Source organism: Lepisma saccharinum, chromosome 2 (genome assembly GCF_977018435.1).
Source record: "Lepisma saccharinum chromosome 2, izLepSacc3.1, whole genome shotgun sequence".
In the NCBI taxonomy this organism is placed as follows: domain Eukaryota; kingdom Metazoa; phylum Arthropoda; class Insecta; order Zygentoma; family Lepismatidae; genus Lepisma; species Lepisma saccharinum.
Window position 1 is genome coordinate 136,234,300 of NC_139230.1, and position 7,820 is coordinate 136,242,119.

The 7,820-nt window shown below is 38.4% G+C and overlaps 1 protein-coding gene across 1 annotated transcript in view; it reads right to left on the minus strand.

The window, feature by feature from the left end:
- Window positions 1–7,511, minus strand: part of LOC145983662 (proton myo-inositol cotransporter-like) — a 178,377-nt gene extending 170,866 nt beyond the window's left edge. The window contains exon 1 of the mRNA XM_083116721.1: window positions 7,262–7,511. Within this exon, the coding sequence (XP_082972847.1) occupies window positions 7,262–7,434 (173 nt within the window). The 5' untranslated portion in view covers window positions 7,435–7,511. The remainder of the gene's footprint in view (window positions 1–7,261) is intronic.
- Window positions 7,512–7,820: the final 309 nt, after the last annotated feature.

Genomic DNA, 7,820 nt, shown 5'->3' on the forward strand with positions numbered 1-7,820 from the left:
TTAAGATTATATTACAGTGTACTACTGTGTAATCAAAAAGCTCTTATGAGCTTATTGGATTAGTTTTAAGTAAAGCCAAAACAGTATCAAGAGGGACATATTTTTAACAAGCTTATAAATAACAATCTGACAGATACAGGTGTAGCCAAATCAATCTAAGAGGGGGGTCGTACTTTCTCAAAAACTTTTTCTGTACAAAAATCTGAAATTTGATAGAGGAGGACACTTGAGCACTAAGATTTTATAGGCATTTTGACCTAATTTTAGTACAGGCAATACCTCATACTTTCTCGCTCCAGTAATATCATAAATACCACTACTTATGTTGGTTCTGACTGGCAAGAACTTAAATGTTATAGGAATGCCTTTTCTGGAATTACAATTATTTTCGTCATAATATTTTCTTCGCAAGTGTTAAGATAATACGTTTAGAACACTGGTTTAGACACCAATTTCTGCAATATAAGAAGTGATACGGTGTAAAAAGGTACGGGGAGTTTTTAAATTTCCTGCAGTAAATGACAGTTTCAGGGACGGCGACAGGGGTGGGCACGGGTCGGCAAGCGCCTACCCAAATATTCCTGTGCCCAGCCGATTGCCCACCCAATCAAATTCACTAGGTACATATACTTAGGAATATGTGAATGTTGCAATAAATAAGTGTATTCTGGTGTTCATTACATGTATATTTTACTAATGAATATTATCTATATACTAGAAATGTTCACATATCATCATCCCATAAAAAGCTGATTTAACTTTGTCATTAGCAAACAAAAGGAATTACTAGAGATCTTGAAACAAGAAAAATGTGACCAATTGAATACGTCTATGATTAGAAGCATCTAGTGGGCTTAGGAGGCGCAAAATTATGCAGGGTATGGTTAAAATTAGATCAGGATTAAGGGTGAACTTGAGAGCTGCAGCTCTGGGCAGCTCTGGGCCTTCACTGGGGAAAAAACTGCTTTGAAAAGTAACTCATAAAGAAAAAAAATAGGTACTTTGGATGTGATGAAAAATGTAGAAATATGTATAACTATTCTAGGGTATAACCATCGGTGCTCAGTCAAGCGTGGTGAAGGGTGACGGCCATAAGCGGGATTTCTCTGGATATAAAATTATCTTCTCTGTGGTATAACTAACCACCTCGTGTAGCTTGGCGAAAAGTTATAACTGAAACTGTGGTTGGGATTGGTTTGGGATCTTGGTGTTGTAAGCTACGGGTCTTCACATATATAAATCCGGGTCTGCGTATGATTAAAATAATCTCTAAATAATCAAATAAGAACCTCAGCGGTGCTTCCTCCAGCAACACAATAAATTATTTCGACTTTTTAATTAGATCTACAGTGAAATTCCAGAAGAATATCTTTCTTTATTTCATTACAATTTTTATATTTGTATTTTACATACCTGTCATTTTCAAATAACTATCGCGTTACAACTCCAGGGCTCCCGGGTTCGAATCCTGGCCTTGGCATGAATGTTTGTGAGCATCCATTCATCATATCATCACTCATCCCCATCTTCGCAAATTAGCCAAGAGTGGCACAAAAGGCGAAGTAAAATAAATCAAATCAAACAAACAATTCTATTTATAAATCCTAGTTCCACATATAGATTTTGCCTATCAGTTACGTAATCATGCGATTTTTCTTGTGTTTAACTTACGTAGAGAAAAAAGAAGAAGGTGTTAGAAGAAAAGCTTTGTTTTGAGGGCGTCAGAGAACTAATTAATCACGATGAGAATGGTTCAAACTTTAGAAGCACCAGAGGTTCAGCCGAAAAGGTCAACAGAATATGTAGATGCAGATGAAGTAATGAAGAAAAGGTACACGAAGTATCCATAAGATAATTTGGTTTATTTGTTTTTTTAAGTCGAATTTTATGCTCACATAGGTTAATCGGGACTAAACCTACAGTTTAAAGGAGTCCGAACCAGTGTGCATTGTGCTTCCACCAGGGGAGGGGTCAGTAAAAGCCAGAACCTCTTCATTATAAGGCGACAACGTTATGCTATTGGAGAAAAATATATACAGAAAGAACTAACTCACAGGAAACGTGTAATTTCATCACCACAGAAGATGCATTCCTTTATGAGGGTGTATTGCCAGAGACAAATATTTGAGACTTTCGGAAAACAACGTTATTGTTCATGGAGTTAGCTGCCTTGATCCAACAATGAAACACTGTGAAATTGAAACTACCACCTCAACTTTCAAAGGGGTATGAACTAATGAAACTATACTTTTAGAAGAGTAAGTTGTTGCTGATTCGACTGATTTGTTCTATGTGAAGTCACGTTTCTGCTAATTTTGGCTAATGGCGACAATGTGGTTCAATGGTGATTAGATGAAAGTGACGAAGGGGGGAAAACAAATACACGCAAACATTGAAAATACAACCGCCCCACAAATTATTATTTTGACTGCGGTTCCAGGCGCCAGGGACTCGTTCGCCTGCAAGATTAAAGTTTCCAGGGTGTACGTACTGCGCAGGGTAGAGGTTGACATTTGAGCGCTTTCGAAAAGGTCGGTCCATACAACCCAAGTCGTCTGTGAAAAGAAGGTGAATTACCGGGAGATCAATTTCGATGAATTCCTTGTGTCCAAAATCACATTTTACAAAATGTAAACTATTTGTTACCTCAGTGCATGTGTTCATCTAACCATACGTGTATCACTTCTCCCGCATGAGTAACGAAAACTTACTTCAGATTTTTCAATGTTACTTGATCATTACTTTTGGGCGATATTTTATAAAGATAGCCTTTCATAAGCCTGGGGTAACTTTATGCAGAATGAACAAAAAATTGTTTTTTCCGTGTGTGTGTGTGTGTGTGTGTGTGTGTGTGTGTGTGTGTGTGTGTGTGTGTGTGTGTGTGTGTGTGTGTGTTTACATTCCCAATAAGACATTAATTTTAATCCAAATATCCAGTAGCGGCGATTAGGAGGAGCGAGGCAGTAAGTACCCCCGCCACATTTTGCCACTTGTTGCACCCGCACTATGGCTTCTTAATGCTAAGACTTTTCTACCAAGAAAGTGAACTGTCCGAGCCCCCAAGTTTTGGCAACCGATAGTCGTTACTGCAAACATTCAGATACATTTGTCAGTTGTAATAACCTTGTAAGCAGGGTGCAAAATCCTGGGGGGGGACAGGGGGAATTTACCCCACCAACAATCCTGACCTCAAAAATCCCCCACCAAAATTTTCTCGGGGGGAGAGTTTTTCTTGTAACAACCAAATATAAGCAATTAGTATTTACTTCTTATGTGCTTTACTAAGGATAATCTCGAAAACGCACAAAATAGTGACTTCAGAATGCTTTCTCTCTTTTTCAATAGATTATTACTCTGTCTATACCAATAACAATATGCGTGCAATAAAAGAAGAATGCAAGTCAAACATAATTATAAATTATACGTAATAGTTTCATATTAATACAAAAACTAAACAAAAGCTTGTACATAACAAAACTATATCGTATTTTTGATTGATTGCATTTGAGCCCGACCCTGTGGCCGAGTAGTTAGCACATCGCGCTGCGACGCCAAGGGTCCCGGGTTCGAATCCCGGTCGGGCTTGGTTGTTTGTGAATGTCCATTCATCAATTTCATCATTTCATCATTCATCCCCATCTTCGCAAATTAGCCAAGAGGCACAAAACGCGAAGTAAAATAAACTAAATCAAATCAAAAAATCAAAAGCATTTGTGTTTTAAGTCCACTTTATGCACAGTAAGGCTAATCGGGACTGGATTTACAGTTTAAAGTGGAATCCGAACCACTGCGCCTCCATATTTCGTAATTTATTGACATCTTTAACCAGTTAGTAAAGGAATTAATTTGATACTTTGCACATATCTGATATATATAAAAGTAACTAATTAATTACTTTCTGTGTATTTAATAACATTATAAATACCCATATCATAATAATTCATGTATGTATATGTGTGTGTGTGTGTATATACACGCATATGGGGAGTAGATTAAGATCTTCCTCCTCCCCACCACCAGTCTTCAATGATTTCGCACCCTGCTTGTAAGCCAAGAGAACTGATCATTAACCCCCAAGTTTCAGTAAAAAACTCATATGATGAAAATAATATGATCAGGAACATGCATTTAAATTAGGAGAAAGTAATTTAATCCTTCACCATTGTCTACCATCACAATTTTTATCACTGTCGCCTAATATATAAAGTGGAGTAGGTATGTGCCTTGTATTTTTGTACTTGAAGGACAAAATGTGATGTAACCAATTCACATTTTTTTTCACTACATTGACATGAAGGAAAGAATGTGATTAGAATATATGGCTTTGCACACACAAACACTTCCATGAAATAATTGTATTCATCGGAGACGAAGAAGTGGAACAAGATGCGAGAATAGATTAGAAGTGAAGGGAAATCGGGAGTGTAAGAGAGAAGGGGATTCATAAGTATGTATGTCATACATATATGTGTCTTACATGCATATCTATACCTTATATGCCCACCCTAATCTATCAAAATACAGCTTCTGCCCACCCGGTAGAAAATTGCTGGCGCCGCCCCTGAACAGTTTTCTTCAGTTAATATATATATTGCAAATTTTTGTATTTAGCCTACTTTTACGTCGCTTTTCCGTCACTTTGTTTAACCGCAACGATGAGAACGCATGGTTAATTTAGTATGTATCTTCTCTAACATCACATTTCTTCCCACTTTTGGCTAATCGCTACAATGAAGATGAATGACTACAAGCAGTATTCGAAGTCGGGGTGCAGGAGAACACCCCCCCCACACACACACACACACTACCACCACTACCAACAAGCACAATCTAAGTATCACCCAACCCGCCAGGATACGAGACGAACTTTTTCTTCTGTCCCATCTCATTTCGAAAACATTCACTTGTCCCATCTCCTTTTATGAGACGAGACGCAAAATGTCTCGTCTCGTGAGCAACACTAACATTAACAATAGAAGCATCCTCCTAGCTGTCCCCAAAGTCTCGAGCAAACATCCTCCCATGTAACAATTTCCAGTTCAATGAAATGTCACTCACAAGGAAACAGTCATGCCCAGGTCGAGAGTCAAACCTGGAACATGCGACTTCCTCAGATAAATCATGAATTTTGTGTATAATAATTACAATGCCAGTTCATTCCTGAAAATTCTGAATCTGCGGTTTGGTTTGCATATATAAGCAGGATAATATTCAGTTTTCGAGGGCTCGTACCGTCGAAACGAGGAGTCAAAAAAAATATTAAGAAAGGTGTTGTTTTTTTTTGTTGTTTTTTAATAATGATAAGCCTTTCCATACGTTGTTAATTCTATATTTTCGAGACTTGAGACGAAAACGAGAATTGCCCTCCCAAACCGAGACGGCTGTTTATAAATAGAGACGAGACTGTCAATGAGACATTTACAAATAAACACGAGACAGACATTTACAACTCTCAACGAGAACGAGACCAAGGCTGCCATGTCTCATCTCGATAGGATCCTTAGTGGTGAAGTTGTGAACCGACCAATTAATGCGTTCGGGGTAACGAGATGAGGCGGCTTTTTTCGCAGTACAAAATTCAAAATATATCGTACCATTTCACTATGGGATATTGTTATACACATGGGCGTGTATATATAGTTCATGTTGGGGGGGGGGGATGGATCAACTTTTGGTATGATTAGGGTTGCTTCATTTCGTAAGTGAAAATCCAGGACACTGCTGGCCGAAAAATTGTTGGGGAGCAGGGGCTGCTGAACCCGACAAAGTTGTGTGTATGTAGTCACGAAGTTTCGCTAGAATTGATAGTTTTCTGTTCATCTTGTGTCACTGCGTTTTAAAAAACCAAATATCTTTAAGATGACTCGAGGGGGAAAAATAACTGATTTGACAGTCTCAATGCAGTTTCTTATCGCAGAAATTCCGAAACTATCAGGAAATTGCAGACATTTTATCTGCAGTCGCATCTGGTGTGTGGAATTACGTAATTTTCTTCCCATCCGTATCCCGTCCTACGTCTCTAATTTAAGAGAATAAAATAAGTCCGAAGAAATTTTTATGAACAAGCGGATGAACAGGTAACTGGTAATTTTACTGAACCAAAGGGGGGTGGACCCGTTGAACCATCCTTAAATACGCCCTTGGTTATACACATTATTTCCTTGTATTAATTATACATAAACTAAGTATTAACATGTACTGTGCGACTGATGTAATCATCTCAGTGTATTTTCTCTTAATTTCCCAAAAATATTTCATCATAACTTGCGCAACAGAAATGAAACTCAAACTGAAACTGCTTTATGGAAAATAAAGTAAAATAGGCTTTATAAATAAAGTGAAGAATGTGAAAATTGTTATTTTACACTACATAGGTTACGGTAAATTTCGATAAATATAAGTTTAAAATATATATATTTTTGAAAGTTTGGTCAGCAACCAATTTTACAAGCAATATTTTTCGCATGACCTGAGAACACGCACGCGGCAGAACCCTTTCATTTATCTTGCACGTGAGCAGCAGTGATATTTCATGGAAGAATGATCATTAAAAAGCATAGCTTTCCTTTCCACTATCGCTCCTTCTTCCATTATTTCAATCTGTACAGATTTGTAAAACTGCTGCACATATTCGCTCACCGTGGGCTACCCCCAGTAAACTGGACGCTCGAAGCAGACGACAAACGAGCTCTCCCTAAGTCGTGACGTTTTAACATGACGGCGGCGTGTTTTCAGCGCAACGCTAGCCTCGCAACTTTGGAAGTCTCGTTTCGGCCTTAAACTGGACGCAGAGAAACGCGAGAACTTGCAGGGGTCATTTTTCGAGGGTGTAGTTTTTAAAATTGTTTTAAAAGAAATTGAGTGGAAATGTCCATTCCGCCAAGAAAACTTGACACATGATTACGCGTAACACCAACACAAGGGCACGAGAGGTGGGAAAATAAAATTTAAAAAGTAAAATGATTTAAAACGCCGATTGAAGCAACTATTATACATACATTTCGAACTACGCCTACCAGTTGGTTTGCTACCTCCGATAGGATAAATGCTATTTTCTTAAATCAATTAGGAGCTAGGTGTGTATTTAAAAAAAAAACAGTTATGAGAACTTTGTTTCATAGATGGCTTGCTAACAATCCCTCGCTGATCCGTCTTAACATATGGGAGAAGACTGGGTTGAAAAGCGCATCAGATTTAGAATTATTAAAATGTCATTTTCAAGATTCTTAATATGCTAATAAAATTCATTTCTCGTACTTACCGGACAAGAAGCATAGCTCCAGATACGACTCCTGTATCATATCCAAATAAGAAACCACCGATCGCACTAAGGAGAGTGAGAACGTAAACGAAAGCAGGTTGCTTCCCTGTCTTCTTTTCAACGGCATCGTCGAACGGAGGTTTAGTTGTGTCAGTTGAATCGTACTGTGTCATGATTATTAAACCGCGAAATATTTACCACACTTCAACTGACCGCTCTTTACACGGACACTGGTATTAATGGTATTGCTTCGCGACTACGCGCTCCTGCCATTCTTGTTGTTTTTATGATAACACGATCGAGTCGAAAGTCGAAAATGTTCACGGTCGATCGATGTCGACACAAGGTCTCGATTCGTTCAAGCAGAGTTGCCAGCATTACGATATTTTTTTGTATCATGGAATTTGTGATTCCTCAGGCAGCTGCAGTGACAGGGCTGTTCATTGTCAAACTTTTCCGGTTGCGGCGCCACAATGATGTATATAAGGCTATATATATATCATTGCGGCGCCACCCCCGTTGTGCCCCACCCTAAACAATTTCGTTCGTCATTTGGTTG